The sequence below is a fragment of the Oncorhynchus gorbuscha genome, linkage group LG18, assembly GCF_021184085.1.
Source record: "Oncorhynchus gorbuscha isolate QuinsamMale2020 ecotype Even-year linkage group LG18, OgorEven_v1.0, whole genome shotgun sequence".
NCBI classification, from domain to species: domain Eukaryota; kingdom Metazoa; phylum Chordata; class Actinopteri; order Salmoniformes; family Salmonidae; genus Oncorhynchus; species Oncorhynchus gorbuscha.
In genome coordinates this window covers 39716759-39742415 of record NC_060190.1, presented here as the reverse complement: position 1 = coordinate 39742415, position 25657 = coordinate 39716759, and the positions used below count along the sequence as shown (strand labels likewise).

Here is a 25657-nt window from a genome sequence, read left to right as displayed (position 1 = left end):
TGGAGGAGGCTGTTATAGCAGCAAAGGGGGGGACCAACTCCAATTTAATGCCCATGATTTTGGAATGAGATGTTTGACGAACAGTATTGTGTATTTATGTCAAACTCTTTTCAATTTTGGCATTTTCAATTCAAATCCCTTCCTCAATTGAAAGTCTTCAATTCGAATTGACCCCAACCCTGGTCTGTATCACATATTGTAGGCTATATGATACATAGGCCTACATCCCACCAGACACTCTTGCTGACAGTTGGGGCTGCTTTGCGTGATGTGTTGCCTCTACCTTCTTGCCCTTTGTGCTGTTGTCTGTGCCCAATAATGTTTGTACCCTGTTTTGTGCTGCGGCCATGTTGTGCCGCTACCATGTTGTTGTCCTATTGTGTTGCTACCATGCTCTGTTGTCATGTGTTGTCCATGCTATGTTGTTATCTTAGGTCTCTCTTTAAGTTACAAAAATAAACTAGAATAGACAAAAAAAAAGGTCTGGTTTCATGGACACAGAATAAGCCTTGTCCTGGATACTATGTTGTTGTCTTAGGTCTCTTTTTATGTAGTGTTGTGTTGTCTCTGTTGTTGTGATGTGTGTTTTGTCCTATATTTTAATTAAATGTATTTGTATTTTTAATCCTAGAACCCGTCCCCGCAGGAGGCCTTTTCGTAGGCCATCATTGTTTATAAGAATTTGTTCTTAACTGACTTGCCTAGTTAAATAAAGATAAAATAAATACAAATAAGGAGTAAGAAGGATCAGTGTTCTGTTTAAAAGTATTTTATTACAGAAACGTTAACAAAAATATATTGTAAAACAGTATTCGATAAAATAGAACATTTCTACATAAGTTAATATAATGAGATATAGGTAACTGCTAAAATAAAGGAAACACCAACATAAAGTGTCTTAATAGGGCGTTGGGCCACCATGAGCCACCATCACAACATCAATTCGCATCAGCATAGATTCTACAAGTGTCTAGAAATCTATTAGAGGGATGCAACACCATTCTTCCACAAGAAATTCTATAATTTGGTATTTTGTTGATGGTTGTGGAAAACGCTATCTCAGGTACCAGTCCAGAATCTCCCATAAGTGTTTGATTGGGTTGAGATCTGGTGACTGAGACACACAAACACACTTTAAACCCCTCTTTGCTCCTTTGAGACCCCTCAAGTCAGAGATCTCTCCTAGCCATGGTAGAATGACAGGATGTGTTAATTGCTTAATTAATTCAGGAACCACACCTGTGTGAAAGCAACTGCTTTCAATTGACCTTGTATCCCCCATTTATCCCTCAAGTGTTTCCTTTCTTTTGGCAGTTACCTGTATATACAATGTTCCAGGTGTACTTGTTGACTTTCAAAAAATACATAAAAAACCCTGCTGTGGTAGATTTGTATTGCACGACCAACACTTCACCAAGATACAACATGATACAGACATCAGAAATGGATTTGAAGTTAAACAGTAGACTACAATGCATTATCTTTTTGTGACCAAATTACACACAGGGGTTTATCACATTATTCTTTAGAATTAGATCCTGAGGTTGTTCATTTTGTTTGCTCAAATAAGAATAGTTCATTACAAATGGGGTGATTGCATGTCAATTTACCCGGCAAAATAAAAGATACCCGTCAGCGCCTTGGATTGATGAACTACTGTATACTGAGTGTATCTACAGATTAAGCCTAATCCTGGACTAAAAAGCAAGTTCAATGGAGATTCTCTGTGTGTGGGAAACCGGCCCAAAATGTTAAGGTGATCTACGTGTAGCTATTTTATGATTGGTCTTCAACCCACTAATCATTTCAATCTTAAGAAAAATATGTTTCTATGATTTCACACATTATGCTATAGATATTAAGTTGATTAAGCTAAATCAAACTATGATATTACACTCACTATACATCATACTGCAGTTGAAACCTAATACCCCACATTACTCAAGCACAACTCTGAGCAGCTACATGAACTATATAAAACACAAAGCCCCCAAAAACTCTTAATATATATACAGTGGCGAGACAAAGTATGTGAACCATTTGGAAATACCTGGATTTCTACATAAATTGGTCATAAAATGTCATCTGATCTTCATCTAGGTAACAACAATAGACAAACACAGTCTGCTTAAACTAATAACACACAAACAATTATACATTTTCATGTCTTTATTGAACACACCGTGTAAACATTCACAGTGCAGGGTGGAAAAAGTATGTGAACCCTTGGATTTAATAAATGGTTGACCCTCCTTTGGCAGCAATAACCTCAACCAAACGTTTTCTGTAGTTGTGGATCAGATCTGCACAAAAGTCAGGAGGAATTTTGGACCATTCCTCTTTACAAAACTGTTTCAGTGGAGCAATATTCTTAGGATGTCTGGTGTGAACTGCTCTCTTGAGGTCATGCCACAGTATCTCAATCGGGTTGAGTCCTGACCTCAACCCAATTGAGACTGGGCCACTCTAGAATGCATATTTTCTTCTGTTGAAGCCCTTCTGTTGTTGATTTACTTCTGTGTTTTGGGTCGTTGTCCTGTTCCATCACCCAACTTCTGTTGAGCTTAAATTGGCAGACAGGTCACCTAACTTTCTCCTGCAAAATGTTTTGATAAACTTGGGAATTTATTTTTCTGTCGATGATAGCAAGCTGTCCAGGCCCTGAGGCAGCAAAGCAGCCCCAAACCATGATGCTCCCTCCACCATACTTTACAGTTGGGATGAGGTTTTGATGTTGGTGTGCTGTGGCTTTTTTCTCCACACATAGTGTTGTGTGTTCCTTCCAAACAACACAACTGTAGTTTCATCTGTCCACAGAATATTTTGCAAGTAGCACTGTGGAACATCCAGGTGCACTTTTGCAAACTTCAGATGTACAGCAATGTTTTTTTGGGACAGCAGTGGCTTCTTCCGTGGTGTCCTCCCCTGAACACCATTCTTGTTTAGTGTTTTACGTATCAAAGACTCATCAACAGAGATGTTAGCATGTTCCAGAGATTTCTGTAAGTCTTTAGCTGACACTCTCTTAACCTCATTGAACATTCTACACTGTGCTCTTGCAGTCATTTTTGCAGGACAGCCACTCCTAGGGAGAGTAGCAACAGTGCCAAACTTTCTCCATTTATATACAATTTGTCTTGCACATCAAGGCTTTATGCAAGTCAACAATTCTTAGGTCTACTGAGATCTCTTTTGTTCGAGGCATGGTTCACATCAGGCAATGATTCTTGTGAATAGCAAACTCAAATTACGTGTGTTTTTTTTTATAGGGCAAGGCAGCTCTAACCAACATCTCATCTCCTTTCTTTGATTGGACTCCAGGGTTTTTTCATTTTACCTTTATTTATCTAGGCAAGACAGTTAAGAACAAATTCTTATTTTCAATGACGGCCCAGGAACAGTGGATTAACTGCTTTGTTCAGGTGCAGAACGAGAGATTTGTACCTTGTCAGCTCAGGAATTCGAACTTGCAACCTTTCGGTTACTAAAAAAACACTCAAACCACTAGGCTACACTGCCACCAGGTTAGCTGACTCCTGACTCCATTTAGCTTTTGGAGAATTTATTAGCCTAGGGGTTCACATACTTTTTCCAACCTACACTGTGAATGTTTAAATGATGCATTCAATATAGACAAAAAATACAATAATTTGAGTGTTATTAGTTTAAGCACACTATGTTTGTCTATTATTGTAACTTAGATGAAGATCAGAACAAATTTGATGACCAATTTATGCAGAAATCCAGGTATTTCCAAAGGGATCACATATGTTTTCTTGCCACTGTGTGTGTATCTATATATATAATATATATATTTTTTTAAGTTACAAAAATAGACAACAAAAAAAGGCTGGTTTCCCGGACACATATTAAGCCTTGTCCTGGACGAAAAATCATGGTCTCAGTCCCACTAGGCTTAAATCTGTGTCTGGGAAACCAGCCCAAAAACTAGTAGTAGAACAGTCAGTCTATAGATTATTGCTGTATGTCTTCTCATCGTCAGTAACATGGTCCAGAGCATAGAGACCTACCATCTCCTCCTTCATCATCATAGGAAGGTCATCTACTGGCCGACAGATTGTCTGGAGGCGCTTGGGAGCAAAGTGGTCTCAAAGTAAGTATAATCAATGTGCTACAAAAGTATTCTTACACATCTCAGAATAGTGCATAAACTCTATGCTAGAGATGAAAGAACCAGATGAAAGGTCCCAGCCTTTCCGATCAGATTAATTTTATTTAGCTTTTCTAATTTACATTTTCTAGATTGTTAACTTTGTAAATATGACAAAGTGCAACAACAAGAATATGAATTTGATGCAATCATTCACACTTTTAAATGTTCCAGGGAAAACTTCCCATCATACTGACCTGCCAGAAAGTCCCTTTGCCCCAGTACAATTTGTAGACTATGGTGATGGGGATGAGAGATAGGGAGGACATAGCCAGGAACCAGCCTAGCCAGTAGGCCCACCATGGGTACAAATATGTGTTGTTGAACTTCAAAGGACTGTACTTCAGCAGGGAAAATACAAAGGTTCCCTTGAAGAGAGAAAAGAAGATGGCAGAAATATGTTGTTTCATTGTTTTTTGATTATGCCTTGCCATTGATAGACCGCAGAAAGTTTTGTAAGCATAATTTCAAAAAAATGAATGAAATAATGATGGACTGGGTTTAAACTCACTGTGCAGATAGTAGGGGTAATGTAGAGCCAACAATACTTGACCAGGGAGGAGGGCCGATAGCCAATCATATCCTCAATGTTGTCACAGAAGCGTTCAGCACCTTCGAAAGAGACAGACATGTTACAGGATGTAACGTGTACGCTAAGAATTGGGAAGCAAGTACAGGGAGTGTATTTAATAAAGGTTACATGGAACAAAACAAGAAACACGAGTAGCGTACAGATGTGAAACATATAGACAGAAACAATGACGCCTGAGGAAATAACCAAAGGGAGTGATAGATATAGACGAGGTAATCAGGAAGGTGATGGAGTCCAGATGAGTCTCATGAGGCACAGGTGCTCGTAACGATGGTGACAGGTGTGTGTAATTATGAGTAAACTGGTAACAATGAGCCAGAGAGGAGCGGGAGTAGACGTGACAGTACCTCCTCCCTGAGGAACCCGATGAGCCGGCTTGAGGTGCTTGTACCCGCAGAGCAGGCTGAGGCGCAAGAACCCGCAGAGCCGTCTGTAACGTGTATGCTAAGAATCGGGAAGCAACTACAGGGAGCGCAAATTTTAGAATAACTGGAAACTAGTACAAAACAAGAAACACGAAAAGTGTACAGACATGAAACTGAGTCAGCAATGCTTGGGTAATGAACCAAAGGGAGTGACTGATATAGTGGAGGTAATCAGGAAGGTGATGGAGTCCAGGTGAGTCTAATGAAGCGCAGGTGCGCGTAACAATGGTGGCAGGTGTGAGTAATGATAAGTAAACTAGCGACAACGAGCACCAGAGAGGAGGAGCAGGAGTAGACGTGACAGAAGCCCACTTTAAATTGTATCTTTTTAACTAGCTCTTCCGTATGTTTTTTAAACGTTAGATCTTTATCAATCCAAATGCCCAGATATTTATAGGCGGGATCCCACTCGATGAGAGAACGATTCCAATTAGTAAATGTGTAGTGCATCTGAGACATTTTTGAGTGAATTATAGAACAAGCAAATCAAAATATATTTTATATCTGAGATTCTTCAAATAGCTACCCTTTGCCTTGATGACAGCTTTGCACACTCTTGGCATTCTCTCAACCAGCTTCATGAGGTAGCCACCTGGAATGCATTTCAATTAACAGGTCTGCCTTGTTAAAAGTTAATTTGTGGAATGTCTTTCCTTCTTAATGCGTTTGAGCCAATCAGTTGTGTTGTGACAAGGTAGGGGGGGTAAACAGAAGATAGCCCTATTTGGTAAAAGACCAAGTCCATGTTAAGGCAAGAACAGCTCAAATAAGAAAAGCGAAACAACAGTCCACCATGCCGCATGAGGGAGCGTAGTTTTCGACTGACACTAATTAGCATAAAGCAACGGACGTAAATATTCCAAGAAAATATTCCTATTCATAAAAATCACAAGTGAAATATATTGAGACACAGCTTAGCCTTTTGTTAATCACCCTGTCATCTCAGATTTTCAAAATATGCTTTACAGCCAAAGCTTGATGAGCTTCGGATGTTTTCACTCACGAGACTCCCAGTTAGATAGCCAATGTTCCTTTTTTCCAAAAATATTATTTTTGTAGGCGAAATAGCTCCATTTGTTCTTCACGTTTGGCTGAGAAATCGCCCGGAAATTGCAGTCACGAAAACTCCGAAAAATATTCAAAATTAGCTCTATAATATCGACAGAAACATGGCAAACGTTTTTTATAATCAATCCTCAAGGTGTTTTCCAAATATCTATTCAATAATATATCCATCAGGACAATTGTTTTTTTAGTAGGACCGATTGGAATAATGGCTACCTCTGTATTTTACACGAGAATCACTCTGAGAGCATCAGGTGACCACTTGCGCAATGTAGCCGCTTACAGGTATTCTTCAACATAAATGCGTAAAACTACTTCACAATGCTGTAGACACCTTGGGGAATACGGAGAAAAAGTAATCTGGTTGATAGCCCATTCACTGCTCAATAGGGACGCATTGGAACGCAGCGCTTTCAAAACATGAGGCACTTCCGGATTGGATTTTTCTTGATCTTTCGCCTGCAATATCAGTTATGTTATACTCACAGACAATATTTTTAAAGTTTTGGAAACTTTAGAGTGTTTTCTATCCTAAGCTGTCAATTATTTCCATATTCTAGCATATTTCAAAAATGAAAATACTGCCCCCTAGTCACAAAAGGTTAAGACATGAAGGTCAAGTCAATACGGAACATTTTAAGAACTTTGAAACCCTCAAGCGCTATGATGATGAACTGGCTCTCATGAGGACCGCCACAGGAATGGAAGACCCAGGCTTAACTCTGCTGCAAAGGATACGTTTATTAGAGTTACCAATCTCAGAAATTGCAGCCCAAATAAATGCTTCACAGAGTTCAGGTAACAGACACATCTCAACATCAACTGTTTAGAGGAGACTGTGTGAATTGCTGCAAAGAAGACACTACTAAAGGACACCAATAATAAGAGACTTGCTTGGGCTAAGAAACACGTGCTTCTACACCGGCATTGCTTGCTGTTTGTGGTTTTAGGCTGAGTTTCTGTACAGCACTTTGTGACATCAGCTGATGTAAGAAGGGCTTTATAAATACATTTGAATGATGGACATTAGACCAGTGGAAATTTGTACTTTGGTCTAATGAGTCCAAATTGGAGATTTTTGGTTCCAACCGCTGTATCTTGTGAGACGCGGTGTGGGTGAACAGATTACATAGATTATTTGTGTATTTGCCACCGTTAAGCATGGAGGAGGTGTGGAGGTGCTTTGCTGGTAAACGCTGTCTGTGATTCATTTAGAATTCAAGGCACACTTAACAAGCATGGCTACCACAGAATTCTGCAGCAATATGCCATCCCATCTGTTTTGGGCTTAGTGGGACGATCATTTGTTTTTCAACTTGACAATGACCAAACAAACCTCCAGACTGTTTAATGGCTATTTTACCAAGAAGGAGAGTGATGGGGTGCTGCATTATTTGACCTGGCCTCCACAATCCCCGACCTCAACCAAATTGAAATCTTTTGGGAAGATTCAGACCGCAGAGTGAAGGAAAAGCAGCCAACAAGTGCTCAGCATACATGGGAACTCCTTCAAGACTGTTGGAAAAGCATTCCAGGTGAAGCAGGTTGAGAGAATGTCAAGAGTGTGCAAAGCTGTCATCGAGGCAAAGAGTGGCTATTTGAAGAATCTCAATTAAAAAATATATTTAGATTTGTTTAACACTTTAGTTTACTACATGATTCCATGTGTTATTTCATAGTTTTGATGTCTTCACTATTATTGTACAATGCATAAAATAGTACAAATAAAGAAAAACCCTTGAATGAGTATGTGATCTAAAACCTTTGACTGGTATTTCATTTTGCCTGCATTAAGTACACATTTTAAATCAACAAGGCCTTTCTGTAATGTAACAAAATAAGATTGCAGCTCTAACATAGCTTGATCAACAGTTGGTGCAATGGCATACATAACCATATCGTCTGCATACAATATTACAGGATTTAATAGATAGTCCCAAAACCAATCCTTGTGGTACACCTTTGATAATATTGAGGAAACTAGACTTGACACCATCAGTTAAGCACACATTGTGCCCTGTCTGTATTATAAGTCTTAAAGAATTTGCTAGACTCCTGATCCAGTCCCATTTCAGACAAGCTTTTAATGAGTAGGGAATGGCCAACAGTGTTGAAGGCTTTGGAAAGGTCTGTAAATAAGGCAGCACAGTGATTTTATGATCTAGGCAATTTAACACAACATGTAAAACCAGCAAAGACTTGAAAGAGTGCTATGTCCAAATCTAAACCAGACTGGTTAACATTCAGAATAAAGTGAGAAGTTTAAAAAGTTAGCTGTGAGCTGGTCAGGGATTCTAATAGCTTGACTAGGCAGGTTGAGAACTTCAAGTTCCTTGGTGTCCACATCACCAACAAACTAACATGGTCCGAGCACACCACGACAGTCGTGAAGCGGGTACGACAAAGCCTATTCTGCCTCAGGAGACTGAAAAGATTTGGTCCTTAGATCCTCAAAAGGTTCTACAGCTGCACCATCGCTGCCTGGTATGGCAACTGCTCGGCCTCCAACCGCAAGGCACTACAGAGGGGAGTGCGAATGGCACAGTACATCACTGGGGCCAAGCTTCCTGCCATCCAGGACCTCTATACCAGGCATTGTCAGAGGAAGGTCCTGAAAATTGTCAAAGACTCCAGGTTGTTGTATTCGGTGCGTGTGACTAATACAATTTGATTTGACTTGATTCGCGGTTCCACCCGCCTCAGCCCAGCTCTATACGTTCCTGCGCCTCAGCCCAGCTCTATAGGTTCCCGCACCTCAGTCCAGCTCTACAGGTTCCCGCGCCTCAGCCCAGCTCTACAGGTTCCCGCGCCTCAGCCCAGCTCTACAGGTTCCCGCGCCTCAGCCCAGCTCTACAGGTTCCCGCGCCTCAGCCCAGCTCTATAGGTTCCCGCGCCTCAGCCCAGCTCTACAGGTTCCCGCGCCTCAGCCCAGCTCTATAGGTTCCCGCGCCTCAGCCCAGCTCTACAGGTTCCCGCACCTCAGCCCAGCTCTACAGGTTCCCGCGCCTCAGCCCAGCTCTACAGGTTCCCGCGCCTCAGCCCAGCTCTACAGGTTCCCGCGCCTCAGCCCAGCTCTACAGGTTCCCGCGCCTCAGCCCAGCTCTACAGGTTCCCGCGCCTCAGCCCAGCTCTACAGGTTCCCGCGCCTCAGCCCAGCTCTACAGGTTTCCGCGCCTCAGCCCAGCTCTACAGGTTCCTGCCCCTCAGCAGAAGCAATCGGCCCACTCCTGGTCCTTGAGACCGTCCCTCTGGTCTGCGTCCCGAGGCTGAAGCCAAGCGTCAGGGAAGGGGTACTGTCACGTCTACTCCAGCTTCTCCTCTCTGGCGCTCGTTGTCGCCAGTTTACTCATTATTACGCACACCTGCCACCATCGTTACGCACACCTGCGCTTCATGAGATTCACCGGGACTCCATCACCTTCCTGATTACCTCCCCTATATCTGTCACTCCCTTTGGTTCTTTCCCCAGGTGTTATTGACTCTGTTTCTGTTTCATGTCTGTACACTTTTCATGTTTCTTATTTTATACTATGTTCAATTTATTATTAAATGTGCACTCCCTGTAGTTGCTTCCCAATTCTTAGCGTACACGTTGCAGTTTCTGTAAAAAATAAATAATATGAGACACCAAACCTGTTCACAGGGATGGTAACTCTCAAAGTTCCAATAGTCCGTACTGGTTTAGGTAGATCCACTTTCAGTTTTAATGTGCAGTTGCCATACCAGACGGTGACACAACCAGTCAGGGTGTTCTCAATGGTGCAGCTACAAAGTTCCTAAGGATCTGAGGGGCCATGCCAAATCGTTTCAGCCTCCTGAGGGAAAGAGGGACTACCGTGCCTTCTTCACAACTGTGCTGGAGTTAGAGAACATTGATGACCCTCTCCACTGCGGCCCCGTTGATATGGATGGGGGTGTGCACCTGCCCCTGTTTCCTGTAATACACGACAGCTCCTTGTTCTTGCTGACGTTGAGGGAGAGGTTGTTGTCCTGGCACCACACTGCCAGGTCTCTGACCTCCTACCTGTAGGCTGTCTCGTCGTTATTGGTGATCAGGTCTCCCACCGTCGTACCTTCAGCAAACTTGAATTTGTTTTTAACTGACTTAACTGACTTGCCTAGTTAATTAAAGAAAAATAAAAGACAAAGAAAAACTTGATGATGGAGTTGGAGTTGTGCATGGCCACACAGTCGTGGGTGAACGGGGAGTACAGGAGGGGCTAAGCACACACTCCTGGGTGGCCCGATGTTGCATGGCGTTGAAACAATGACGTTGGTTCAAACAAACCATTTTACTATCAACATTGAAATGAGGTCAAATAAAATAAGTCTAGTTAAATCTCAAATTCAACATACACTGAAAAAGAAAATACGCAAAGTGTTGGTCCCATGTTTCATGAGCTGAATTCTTCTTTTTTTTACATCCCTGTTTGTGAGAATTTCTCCTTTGCCAAGACAATCCATCCACCTGACATATGTAGCATATCAAGAAACAGCATGATCATTACACAGGTGCTGGGGACAATAAAAGGCCACTCTAAAATGTGCAGTTTTGTTAAACAACACAATGCCACAGCTGTCTCAGGTTTTGGGGGAGTGTGCATTTGGCATGCTGAGTGCAGGAATTTCCACCAGAGCTGTTGCCAGATTTCCACCAGAGCTGTTACCAGCCACACGGACAGCTGATGAAATTGTGGGTTTGCACAACCAAAGAATTTCTGCACAAACTGTCGGAAACTGTCTCAGGGAATCTCGTCTGCATGCTCGTCGTCCTCACCAGGGCCTTGACCTGACTGCAGTTTGGCGTCGTGACTGACTACAGTGGGCAAATACTCACCTTCGATGGCCCCTGGCACACTGGAAAAGTGTGCTCTTCACGTATGAATCCCGGTTTCAACTGTAGCATGCAGATGGTAGACAGTGTGATGTCAGCTGATGTCAATGAGTTCTCGTACTGACATGCCCCATGGTAGCAGTGGGGTTATGGTATGGGCAGGCATATGCTACAGACAACAATGACAATTGAATTTGATAAAAAAGCTATTTGAATGCCCAGAGATACCGTGATGAGATCCCGAGGCCCATTATTGTTCCATTTATCCGTCGCCTTCATCTCATTTTTCAGCATGACAATGCATGGCCCCATCCTGCAAGGATTGGTACACAATTCCTGGAAGCTGAACATTTCCCAGTTCTTCCATGGCCTGCATACTCACCAGACACGTCACCCATTGAGCATGTTTGGGATGCTGTGGATCGACTTATACGGCAGCGGGTTCCAATTCTTCCAATATCCAGCAACTTCGCACAGCCATTGAAGAGGAGTGGGACAACATTCCACAAGCCATAATCAACAGCCTGATCAACTCTATGCGAAGGAGACGTGTCGTGCTGCATGCCGAAAATGGTGGTCATCAAGTCAGTTCATAACATTTCTGCCCTGCTAGAGCTGCCACGGTTAACTGTAAGTGATGTTATTGTGAAGTGGAAACGTTTTGGAGCAACAGTGGCTCAGCCACGAAGTGGTAGGCCACACAAGCTCACAGAATGGGACCGCTGAGTGCTGAAGCATGTAGCACGTAAAAAACAGTCTGTCCTCGGTTGTAATATTCACTACTGAGTTCCAAAATGCCTCTGGAAGCAACGTTAGTACGAGAACTGTTGGCCGGGAGCTTCATGAAATGGGTTTCCATGGCCGAGCAGCCGCGCACACCATGCGCAATGCCAAGTGTCCCCTGGAGGGGTTTAAAGCTCGCCGCCATTGGACTCTGGTGCAGTGGAAACAGGTTCTCTGGAGTGATGAATCACACTTCACCATCTGGCAGTCGAAAAGGACAAATCTGGTTCTGGCAATGCCAGGAGAATGCTACCTGCCCAAATGCATAGTGACAACTGTAACGTTTGGTGGAGAAATAATGATCTAGGGATGTTTTTCATGGTTCAGTATAGGTCCCTTAGTTCCAGTGAAGGGACATCTTAACACTACAGCAAACAGTGACATTCTAGACAATGCTTTGCTTCCAACTTTGTGGCAACAGTTTGGGGAAGGGCCTCACCTGTTTCAGCATGACAATGCCCCCATGTACAAAGCAAGATCCATAGAGAAATGGTTTGGCGAGTTTGGTGTGGAAGAACTTGACTGGCCTTCACAGAGCCCTGACCTCAACCCCATCGAACACCTTTGCGATGAATTGGAACACCGACCTCGAGCCAGGCCTAATCGCCCAACATCAGTGCCCAACCTCACTAATACTCTTGTGGTTGAATGGAAGCAAGTCCCTGCAGCAATTTTCCAACATCTAGTGGAAAGCCTTCCCAGAAGAGTGGGGGCTGTTATAGCAGCAAAGGGTGGATCAACTCCATATGAATGCCCATGATTTTGGAATGAGATGTTTGGCATGCAGGTGTCCACACTCTTTGGGTAACCAAAAACAGTGGTATTTCAGCCACGCAGTCAATGTTCCCTCTAAGCGGCCACACACCTCCTCCGGGACTGCCGCGCAGAATAAATGCCAGCCCTTGCAAAGACGCAGGAGATTGAACTTCACAGTTCGCCCCATTAGTTTGCACTATAGATCAACGTTTTCTCTGATGTGATCTAATCGACATCTAATCGACATAATATCAGCTTCTTTTCAATGCAACAAACCAAACCAGATCGAGCCTGTGATTTCGTTGTAGTCAGAGCCAGAGTGCATCTATTGACCCTAGCCCACGAGCAGCCTTTCAATCAACCCGCCAGTGGATTCCCCTTTTCAGATCAGGGCACAGAGCCACGCGTGTGCACATTTGTTGATGTTCTTTGCTAGTTAGTGAGTTATTAGCCCAGTAATGACTTCTTCCTACAAGATCACAACACATGTACATTTCAAACTGTCTTTGAAAAGCGAGTCAGGAGAAAAAAGCTTGTTTATTTGTATTAAAGGGACAATGTTGTATTTTGAGATAGGCTTGATTATGCAAATAAGCCAATAGGCAGAGGATAGCCTACATCTTTAAAAATGTATTTTGTTATAAATCAGCGGACAAAGGTTCCATTTGGCCACTGGAGTCGCTCTTTAATACATGTACAAATGTTCTTGTCTAGACAATGTTACTCAGCTTTGACAGTTCTCTGTATGGTAATAATAATTCATTTTTAATTTTAAGTGGTTTCTTGCATCAAGCAAGACAATACAATTACAGTCACATAATTACAGTCACCTATTTACAGTCACCTATTTACAGTCACCTATTTGGCCCATGGTGTTACAGACCAAGTAAAAAAACATGAATTGATGTCAAGCCCTGCATAATCTAAAACAGTTTTTAAAGGTCTCATGATGGAATGTAGGCTGTTTTGAGCACCACATAGGCTGCTGTAGGCTATATCATAGAAACCAAAAGCTATTTCATGTGAAAATGCTATAAGATTTGCCACTCTGATAGACCTACATTATGCTCAAATAGCTACAATAGCCTATTGGCTACAGTCTAAAACTGTAACTTAAAGTGGGTACAGCCTCAGTTTTCCATGGAAACACAAGCTGGAAGTTGCACAGAATTATCACAATATTCAATTAAAGGGAACATTGCACATACAGTATATTGAATGTAGGATGAAAAATACTTTGGTTTCTTTGTGGAAATTTTCAACATATAGATAGTTATGTTGATTATGTTGAAATTAGATTGATGTAAGAACCTGTTAGTTAGGTTATTTCTATGTATTTAAGTTGACATTTTACCATACTTTAAATGTTTACAACACTGGTTGAAATGAGATGAAAACAGTACTGGTTGATGACTTTTAAAAAATCCATTTCCCACGTTGATTCCATGTCACAATATGTTAACAAATGACGTTGAAACAACGTTGATTCAATCAGTGTGTGCCCAGTGCGTACTCATGACCCTTTCAGGACTTTCAATTATGATGATTTTTTATAGTGAGAGAAAATCTGGCGAGGAAGCTAGATTTGCATATGTATGTGTTTGCCCATGATTAGATAGTGTCATTTCTCTATTCTTACCATATATCCATCCAATACTGAGTGACTGGCATATGGAGAGGAGCAGCAGAGTGGCACCACTGCACACATAATGGTCAAACAGCTGGATGATGTAGAGGCCACCCTGTGAAAAAAAGGAAGCTTCAATATAGAGTACAATCAATGTATACAGATCACAGTGTGTTCAGAAAGTATTCAGACCCATTGACATTTTTTTGATGTTACAGCCTTATTCTAAAATGTATGAAATTAATCTAAATTGAGCTCAGGTGCATCCTGTTTAATTTGATCATTATAAAAAATATATAAAAGCAACATTTAAAGTGTTGGTCCCATGTTTCATGAGCTGAAATAAAAGATCCCAGACATTTTCCATTTGCGCAAAAAGCGTATTTCTCTCAAATTTTGTGCACAAATGTGTTTACATCGCTGATAGTGAGCACTTCTCTTTTGCCAAGGTAGTCCATCAACGTGACAGGTGTGGAAAATCAAGAAAGCTAATTAAACAGTATGATCATTATACAGGTGCACCTTGTGCTGGGGACAATAAAAGGACACTCTAAAATGTGAAGTTTTGTCACACAACACAATGCCACAGCTGTCTCAAGTTTTGACGGAGCGTGCAATTGGCATACTGTCTGCAGGAATGTCCACCAGAGCTGTTGCCAGAGAATTGAATGTTCATTTCTCTACCATAAGCCGCATCCAATGTCGTTTTAGAGAATTTGACAGTACGTCCAACCAGCGTCACAACCGCAGACCATGTGTAACGTCCACATACGACTTCTTCACCTGCGGTATCGTCTGAGACCAGCCACCTGGACAGCTGATGAAACTGAGGAGTATATATGTTTGTAATAAAGCCCTTTTGTGGGGAGAAACTCATTGTGATTGGCTGGGCCTGGCTCCCCATTGGGTGGGCCCATGCCCTCCCTGACCAACCCATGGCTGCACCCCGGCCCAGTCTTGTGAAATCCATACTTTAGGGCCTAATTAATTAATTTCAATTTATTGATTTCCTTATATAAACTGTAACTCAGTAAAATCCTTGAAATTGTTGCATTTTGCATTTATATTTTTGTCCATTATAGTTATTGTAATACACAACCATCAAGGACTTGGATAAAAAAGTGCTATCCAGATCCACCCTTTTATTGCCATTATTTTGAAGTTATTTAACTTACCTCACTAAGGTGCTTCAATTTATGTTCCTGATATTATATGTTCAGATATCAGAGAACCACCTCTGTAGTCACACAACAACAACAACAACAGTCTTCGAGCTGGTGTGTATTGGAGACCTGCGTCTGTGACCTCTCACCTCTGTGACCATGATGAGTCCGACCAGGTAGCAGCAGCAGCAGATGAGCAGCAGCAGCATCTCCCTCCGGTAGCCTTTTCTGATGAGGTTTGGGTAGACGTCCGTTACTGAGGTCATTAGGCTCTCAAGGCCGACAAACTGGGGAACATGAGAGAGGGCAATGTACTGTACATGGGAGAGGAAAGTAAAGGAAAGAACAGCAGGGACAAGAGACCCAGGTGGAGGTGTTGGTGGAGGGCGTGGTGAGCTCTAACCTGGCTGTCCACTCCCAATAGGATGATCATGGAGAAGAAACAGACAGCCCAGAACTGAGGGCAGGGGAGCAGGGACACTGCCTGGGGGTACACTATGAACACCAGGCCAGGACCTGCAGCAGGGCAACAAAGAAAACGTTGTAGAATATATGTACCCAAACATAATTTGATTGAATTAATTGAACGAAACATTCAGTTATATGTAATAGTATGTAAAAAATAAAAAATAATTAAAAAAAAGATTAAGATTCCATGAGGTGAGACAGGGGCTGTGTCCAAATACCCGTACTTTTGTTCTAAATAGTAGGCATTTTGGGAATGCAAAAATATAACTTTTCATATATGTGAAGTTTTTCAAAAAAGTATGCTTTCAATGCCAGGATGTCATACTTATTTTGGCTTTTCATCTTGTAGAATTTGCTGCACACTATTGAGGAAGAGAATCGTCTTTCGAGACCTACGTGTGTTTGACAAGAGCTGACAATCAGCTGAGTGGACGCGCTGTACCAAAATGAAAGGAATGTCAGGAATCAACGTAATTGAGCATTAAATGCAACATTCTCAGTAGGATGAGCCTAGTATGTTGATATTTGTTGCTTACTGCATTCTTTTTTACTAAACAGTATGTTCTAAATAGTATGCAGTACGATTAGTACACAGTATGTTGTTTTAGTAAGTAGTAGGCAAGATGTACAGTACTTCGGACACAGCCAGTGCTTTTACCAGAGGAGGTAGACAAAAATTCCGTTCAGATGAGGAAAGTGTGCAGTTATGTTGTCAGACAGTATTTGGGTTGATCAGGAGAACAATAAGGAGTCACACCCTTGTAGATGAATGTCCTTTAGAGCCTCACCTGACTCAGCAACCACAGAGATGTCCACACCCTGTTCTCGAGCCATATGACCCAGTATGGAGAAGATGGCAAAACCAGACACGAAGCTGGTCCCACTGTTCAACAAGCACAGGTAGAAGGAGTCTCTGCAAGGCACGAAACCGTTTTCAACACATGATATAGTCACCCTCTTTAACATGCAGTGTTGTCATTGGCAAGGGTCTAATAAGATGTAAATACAGGTGATTAACACTCATGGCAATTGAGGTAGTGTTGTGACATGACATGTTGTGCCATGAATCCTCCTGGCGTACTGTATTTGATGGAGACAACTTTTATTATATGCTCTGAAGAGATCTTGACCTGCAGTGTTTACCAGATGAAACCCTGATGTACGCAGCTTGCTGTCGAAACATTATTCAGTGACTAGAATGAATGCATCAGAGCCATGAGATTGTGCATCTTTTCTTATCTAAGTGTTCTACTCCTCCAGCCAGAACCTCACCTACCCAGATGTGCCTTTTTACTGTCTCCAGACTGGCTGGAGAAATCTTGTGGCTGTAGATCCTCATGGCACTGCTAAATAAGCTAACTATGCGAGATCTTCAACGTGCCACATGTTTTATTAAACCCACAGCCTAGTTGAAAACTCACTTGTAACAGTTGTTGTTGTATTTGTTGTAGCTTCCAAGAGAAGTCAGGTAGCCCAGGCCTATGGCGTAAGAATAGAATATCTGCGTTCCTGCATCCATCCAAACCTTATTGATGAACAAATAGACAAAGAAGACTTAAACTAAAGTTATAAACTGAACATGTCACAACGAAAATGTATACCAGTAAGATGTGGTGAGAATAGAGAAAGACTTAGAGGGCTGGTTTCTTGGACACTGAGTAAGTATACTCCTGGACTAAGACTCAATGGCCTTGTGGTTCGACAGTCCTCCCTAAAATTGGAAGGTTGGGAGTTCAATCCCTGGCTGTGTACAAATGGGACTTGATGTTTTTCTGCTTGCTACTCAGCTTTGAGCAGATAGATTGGGGCTAAGGCCCTGTGATAGACTAACATCCTGTTTAGGGGGTCTACTCCTACATCAAGCTGCCTCATGTGACAGGAGATACAGTAGGCTCCTGTTCCTATGATCTTTTTAGTCCAAGACTAGGCTTAATCTGTCTGGGAAACTGGCCCATAGATTTATACTACAGATTATACTACAGATAATACCTGTGGATCAGCTAGCCGTGTTGTATTGGGATACAAGTAGTAGAAGATGCCATCTTCAGCTCCTGGAAGGGTCACTCCTCTGACAAATAACACCACGAGCATGACATAGGGGAAGGTAGCCGTGACGTACGCTGCCTATGAATTAGTAGTGCAGGGTTAGTACAATACAGAAAACACAACATAGCCACACATACCGGTATTACCACACTAACGACGGACCCATTGTCTCACCAAGTAACTTTACAGCTACAGAAAATAACTGGGGGGTTTTTCTGTTTTTTTCTTGTTGTTTTTTACCTCTGATTTTAAATTTGATTGAGATTGGAATGATGCATAATTATGAAACTACTATCTGACTACAATATCTTATAACCCTCACCTTCCCAGTTGACTTCACTCCTTTCCAGATACAGAAGTAACAGACAATCCATGACAGTAGAAGACACAGAGCCAGCTCCCATCTAATACTTCCCAAGGACTCAATCCCATCTGATATCCGCAGCACTCGCCGCCTGTAAGGAGAAAGGGTTGACACTGCAATACTTTTGATTCCCAAAGAAAATGTATTGTATGTAAATTTGTTGCAGCCTATTGTAGTTTATTGTATTCTTATAACAATAATTTAAACATTATGATACAACTGTCTTTAATAAATAAAAAAACTATGGTACCTTATTCATTTCTCATGTAAGTAGTCAAGCATCTAATCATGAAAGATGCAGTGGTGAAAAAACACAGCATTAATTATAGACTTACTGCCAAAACTCCACAACGGAAGATGACGAATTCAGGAGAGAACCAGTCCAATTGCTGCTGGCATTCTTGGTGCCAAATGTCACACAAGCATCTGAAATAGATTGAAGTCTAGTTGTAACATGTTATAAACTTGACAGATTTAAGTGGATATGCTAGCTAATATCCAGATCCTCTTAACATGATTGACTCAAAAGCGACTTGTGTATGCTAAACGCTATGGGGCAGAAGTATCAAACCTGGTTTGAATAGGACAGTTTTAGAGTCTGTTTACTTTTTTAAAAAGAGAGTGGGTCTTTCCACGAGAAGAGTGCACCAATATTGCATTTTAATATAGACCACATGGAGAATTAAAAGTGTCACATTTCACCCTCTGTGACTTCTAGGAAGATTTTAACCCACTTCTTAGGGCTGCAATCCCGTTAACGGGATGATATGACAACAGCCAGTGAAAGTGCAGGGCGCCAATTTCAAAACAACAGAAATCTCATAATTAAAATTCCTCAAACATACATGTATATTATACCATTTTAAATGTAATCTTTTTGTTAATCCCACCACAGTGTCCGATTTCAAATAGGCTTTACGGCGAAAGCACCACAAACGATTATGTTAGGTCATCACCAAGCCACAGAAAAACACAACCATTTTTCCAGCCAAAGAGAGGAGTCACAAAAAGCACAAATAGAGATAAAATGAATCATTAACCTTTGATGATCTTCATCAGATGACATTCATGTTACACAATACATGTATGTTCTGTTTGATAAAGTTCATATTTATATAAAAAATCTGAGTTTACATTGGAGCGTTACATTCACTAGTTCCAAAAACATCCAGTGATTTTGCATAGCCACATCGATTCAACAGAAATACTCATGATTAATGTAGATGATAATAGAAGTTATACACATGTAATTATAGATATACCTCTCCTTAATGCAACCGCTGTGTCAGATTTCAAAATAATTTTACGGAAAAAGCAAACCATGCAATAATCTGAGCCGGCGCTCAGAAAATTAATCAAATTAGCCGCCATGTTGGAATCAACAGAAACCAGAAATTACATGATAAATATTCCCTTACCTTTGATGATCTTCATCAGAATGCACTCCCAGGAATCGCAGTTCCACAATAAATGCTTGATTTGTTCGATAATTAACGCTTGGGCGTTTGGACAAAAACTTCAAAAAGTTATATTACAGGTCGAAGAAACATTTCAAACTAAGTATAAAATCAATCATTAGGATGTTTTTTATCTTAAATCTTCAATAAAGTTCCAACCGGAGAATTCCTTTGTGTCTACAGAAGCAACGGAACTCAAGTCGATATCATGTGGAATGCACGTGATCAGGAAATGGCTCTCTGCCAGTAAGCTGACTCATTCAGTTCTTATTCAGTCCCACAACACAGCATAAGCCTCATTCAAGTTTATAAAGACGGTTGACATCTAGTGGAAGCCCTAGGAAGTGCAACTTCATTCATATCCCAATTCTGATTTCAATTGGGCATGGGTTGAAAATATACCAACCTCAGATTTCTCACTTCCTGTTTGGATTTCTTCTCAGGTTTTTGCTTGCCATATGAGTTCTGTTATACTCACAGACATAATTCAAACAGTTTTAGAAACGTCAGAGTGTTTTCTATCCAACACTAATAATAATATGCATATAGCAACTGAGACTGAGGAGCAGGCAGTTTACTCTGGGCACCTCTGGGCACCTTTCATCCAAGCTACTCAATATTGCCCCTGCAGCCATAAGAAGTTTTAACCCCAACATTTCTCCAAGTTTTCACCATCATTGCAATACTCTAGTTACTTTGTTGTGTTTACAAAGTCATTTATGAAGATTATTATTTATTTAATGTGATTAGTGATTAATTTGCATCTGTCCCTCAATTTAAGGTCAACCCCATTACGTGAACTGATTTCTCAATTTAATATCGTTAAACTACTCCTTTCAAAATATTATTTTCAAAAGTAACATTCAACATCTAATAGTCAGATCATAGCGTAAAAGCAGGTGAGCTGGTTCTACTCTTTTTGACAATTTTCTAGTGTTTAGTGGTGGAAAACTGAGCACAACGTGTCAACCCTGTTGCCCATAGATTAGCCTCTGCTGAGTCCACAACAACTGGATGTTTCAGTTTTCAGGGGAAATGGAAAGAGTGCCTGTGTACATTAAGAAGAGCTTTTGGAGAATAACAAGGCAACACTCCATCTTAACTCCTCCATCAAATTTGCTGGTTTAGTTGAACAGTGCAGAAGTGAACCTCCCCCAACAGTTGTTTTTCTTCTTGTCAAGACCAGTATGTAGGGGATTTAGTTTCAGGCATTTTTTTTTACAGCTGCTATGTTAGGTTACCCATAGATAGACAGGCTAGAAATGTAAAAAAAAACATCGATAAAATGCCACTCCCTGTAGTACACAAACTTCCATTCTCCCTGTCACAAGGGGATTTACGACTGATTTAAGATCAAATCATTAACCCTGTTCATTTATTTGGCACTTAATATGAATGTACTATAAACATTTGTTTTTGTATGTAACATCTTGAGATGCGAGGTTTATGAAGTTGAACATGAGCTCTTTATGACAGAATGCCAAAATTTGGGAAAATCAAAAGTTTTTTTGACCAAGTTACACTTCTCAAAAAGCACCAAATTGGTGGATCGCCCAGAGTACATTTGAATGTACTTAATTCAATCTGAGCAAAGAGGTCCGATGACAAGGTACAAACGTTGTGGGAGGGGGGAGTGGTAGTGAGAGGTAGAAGACAGCCTACAGCAGAAAGCACCCCTCCCCCACTATTCTCACTGTTTTGTCTGTCTTCTCTTAAACTGTCAGAAGGTGTTCACCTGAGCACACTGACTGTTCATGATCTCCACTGAACTATTGTGCCTGCAAGCAGTTTAGAATTGTGGGTGGTTAGGACCTTGTTGAACTTTTGTGATGGATGTTACTTGTTTGCAGCACTCTGTGTTTTACAATTAAGCTACGAAGTTAGATGCTTCTGCAATGATTATCGAATGATTTCCCCCAAAAGGGACATTTTCTCACGGACATTACCTGCAACGATTATTATTATCCCACAACTGAAAATATTTATTTCATATATGTTTTTAATTTCAATATATTTTTTAATACGTAGACCATATAATGTTTTTTAAATTATTTTATCAGTCAGTCAGTGGGCAGCTGGGGCCCGTTTCAATCGAAACTTATGAAACATAGCAGTCCGCCTCTGCACCAAGTTTCAGTAGAGTCACCAGTACTGTAAATACCTGTGTTCCAGGCATTGTTGCAGTTGGCCCATGGCAGGTCAACAGTGAAGGATGAGAACAGGTAGAGGAAAGCCCACGCCAGAATCACAATGTAGGTCATACATCCATATATCGTAATCACTTGGGCGGCATAGCCCATTCCTGATGTAGACAAGAAGAGAAACATATCAACATGCTGATAAAAATCAACAACCTAACATGATTTTCCCATTTACCTTGGTTGTATTTGATTCCCCATGAGTCAGATTTACTACAGGGCCCCATTCATTCTGAAAATATGTCTAAAATCCAAATCAATTTGTGTTACAAGTACCGTTTCTGAATGCTGTTTGATTTGCATTTTTGGAAATAACTTTTTTTATTCCTTGAAAGTTAGTGTGCTTTGTTCAGCTGTGACTCAGACTCAGTTGGTAATAGTGTGGCTCTAGCAACGCCAGGGTCATCGGTTCAATTCCAAGTGTCTGCTAAATGGCATATATTATTTTTAATTCAACATTTTTAATGAAAATGTAATGCAGACTGGGTCTTCAGAAAGGGACACTGTTGTAATACGAGTTAGATATATGAGTTAGTGTTTTAAACATATTCTCAGAATGGGAGAGGCCCTATATAACTGTACAGACATCTTAATGAATGAAGGTCACAAAACAATTTTTTGCTTTGTGTCTCACCGCAAATAACGAACGCACACCCTATCATAGAGCCTACTCACTCTACTGTAAGTCTCGCTCTACTCTTCATTGCTGTGTGCCTTATTTAACTTAAATAACGTTTCAACTATACATAGATGTAGCATCATCTTTTAACTTCACTGTGATGTAACAAGACCATGCTACGCACATCTACATTATGACGTTATCTGTGAAGCCGATAATAAAGGCTCATCCTTACCAGTGTTTGTCACAATGATAACAATGTAACTTACCTGTGCTGCGGCAAAGGCATTTGAAAAAGTATCTTTTAACTTATGTGTACAGGACTGGACAGAGAAACTCACCTTCAAACACCGGGCAGATCTTTCTCCAGCAGGTGATGCCACCCTGGCTAGTGTACTGGCCCAGAGCCGTTTCCAGGATGAACAGAGGGATGCCACAGCTCACCAGGTACAGGATGTACGGGATGAAGAACGCCCCTATAGTACAGGAAGGAGTCATATATATTAGGCCTCCATACAATGCCTAATGTTAATCTACTTTCAAACGTTAAACTTTAGTTGACACAAATCTTTTGTGACAGCCTTAATATAGCTGACTTGGTTCTGGGTGCTGAGATTAGTTGACACTGAAAGCATACATAGTTCTCTGTATCTTTCACCATTACACATCTGAACAATCCCATTTTGATCTGGCTCTCGTGGATCACACCCTCAATGTGGCTCTACGCGGTTTTACGCGGTTTTAGTAATCACATTCCCGTTGCCTGCGACAGATGTCCTCTCAGACGGGTTCAACCTCCGTCAATACTGAACAGGTCACGCCACTGATATCTAAGTCTAGTGTCAACTAACTCCCTCCATCTGAGAGACACCAAGCAAACCAAGAAAACTAAAGAAAGTGCAGTGTGGAAAATGATGGATGAATAAATCCTCTGTATCATTCAACAATCATCAATATTATTTTAAATTGTGACCATGCAAGGTGAATGAATGTGTACTTGGTTATCACATAGTGATGGGAATGATAAACCAGCACTATGACCATAGGGTCATCTGGGTTCACACAGTTCTCAGGGGGTTTCACTCAAGTATTAGGATGCAGATATGTTTTTTTGTGTCATTTCAATGAGCTTTATATCAGCTAAACAAAAAAACAATCCTCCTCTTTCCTCTTTTTGCCTGATATAAAATCTGACCAGGGAACAAATCAACAACACATTTGTAAACACGAATGAGAGAATGTGGAATAGGATATGATAATTGCATCATCATATTATTATAATTATGCTCTCACAACCAAACTTTTTATAAAAAACTTGGATGTAATGTTATTAGGAATGATATATGTGTTATACAACGTTATATTTTCTAGTATCTATTGTATAATGACACACAAGTTAAGCCTGTAGAATACACTGTATTATAAACTGTATTATAAACTGGGTGTTTTGAAACCTGAATGCTGACTGGCTAACAGCTGTGGTATATCAGACCGTATACCACGGGTTTGAAAAAAACATTTATTTTTACTGTTCTAATTACATTGGTAACCAGTTTCTAATAGCAATAAGGCACCTTGGTGGTTTGTGGTTTGGGTTGTGCCTAAGAACAGCCCTTAGCTGTGGTATATTGACCATATACCACACCCCCACAGGGAGAAATATAAAATAAGATCAAATATTTTTGGGGTTAATTTTCATGTTCTCTGATGTGACACTGAAAGATATTTAGGTACAACACGACGATACATTTAGGACTTGCCGGTGAGTCGCAAAGTATACAACTGTAACTGTTAAATAAAAAAACAAGGACAGAACTGATGACTATATTTACAGTATTTTCATAAGCCATAACCAACTCTTGAGCTAACAGATTGGTTCAATGTAAGAATAGCTGTTATGAAAGACTAGATCAGCTGCAACATACCTCACACACCTATTTATTATTTTCACTAAACTGACCCATAAATATGGTCTTTTGGAAGTTCTAAAGAAGATTTTGGAAGTTCTAAAGAACATTTTTCCAGGGACTGACCTCCTTACCCCCCACCGACCCCACTAAAAGTACGTAGAAATGTATGCACATGTTTAACCAACAAGCCACTGTTGACTGTGTGACTGTGTGATATTAGATTGCTTCTTGTGTAAATATTTTCTGTCTGGGTTTGAATGATTTGTATGTTAACCAATAAGACTTTGTTGACTCACCCCCACCGTTCTTGTAACAAAGATAGGGAAATCTCCATATATTTCCAAGTCCAATAATAGCGCCAGCCACAGTTAGAATAAACTCCATTTTGCTATTCCACTGGCCGCGCTCCTTCACACTTTGTTGGGTGTCCTGCACCGGCCCTGGGAGAGTCTCATGCTTGCCTGCAGAGAGAGAAGCAGCCATCCTGCGAGTGAGAGAGAAAGGGTTTGGGAGGCAAGTTCTGCTGGTGGAGTCAATGGTTGGTGCAATTGTCTGCTGCTGCTGGAGCTTTTATGGATAACAGCACTGTCAAGATGCCAGCTGCTTCTGCCCGAGGGGGGACCCAAAGACATGTGGACTAGATAGTTGAATGAGAGCTGCACCTTTAGTGTGACTAACTTGTCATTTGACACGGTCCAAAATAATGCCTGCAGGACTGTGATTATTTTAACAGGAATGGAAGAGATTCAGCAGAGCTACACAGAATGACAAGTACTTTTTTTGTGGTGGGGGGGGGGGGGTATTTATTTTTGCCATTGGGCAAAGAGAAGAATTTGCAGTTTTAAAGCTAATCTCATGCTATTCTACACATTTTGCCATGAGGCTGAGAGAAAATGTTGCTGTTTTAAAGCTAATTTCTTGAAGTCTTCATATTCTATCTGGGGGGCCCAACCTTTACATGGATCTCACAGATCCATTTAACACATTTCAACAGATGAGGACCCTCATAAGGGCCCTTTCCCCTTGTAAATGAACTGCTATGATTATTATTATCCCACAATTAAAAAATACCTATTATATATAAGTGTTTCATTTTAGGCAATTACACAGTGTATACGCCCTATAAAACTGTTTAATCATCAGATTTGCATTCAGAATCAGTTACATTAGAAACTGGAA

At 41.0% G+C, this 25657-nt stretch overlaps 1 protein-coding gene across 1 annotated transcript; it reads right to left on the bottom strand.

Annotated features, from left to right (window-relative positions):
• Positions 1-3730: 3730 nt before the first annotated feature.
• On the bottom strand, positions 3731-24963 carry slc6a11a (solute carrier family 6 member 11a). Its single transcript, XM_046311746.1, has 14 exons — positions 24775-24963; positions 22910-23044; positions 21913-22053; positions 18630-18720; positions 18253-18385; positions 17874-18008; positions 17306-17409; positions 16673-16797; positions 15820-15932; positions 15566-15703; positions 14266-14368; positions 4683-4783; positions 4369-4539; positions 3731-4091 (listed from the first exon to the last, which is right to left on the bottom strand). The coding sequence occupies exons 1-14, from the start codon at positions 24959-24961 to the stop codon at positions 3969-3971; spliced, it is 1800 nt and encodes a 599-aa protein (XP_046167702.1). The 5' UTR covers positions 24962-24963; the 3' UTR covers positions 3731-3968.
• Positions 24964-25657: the final 694 nt, after the last annotated feature.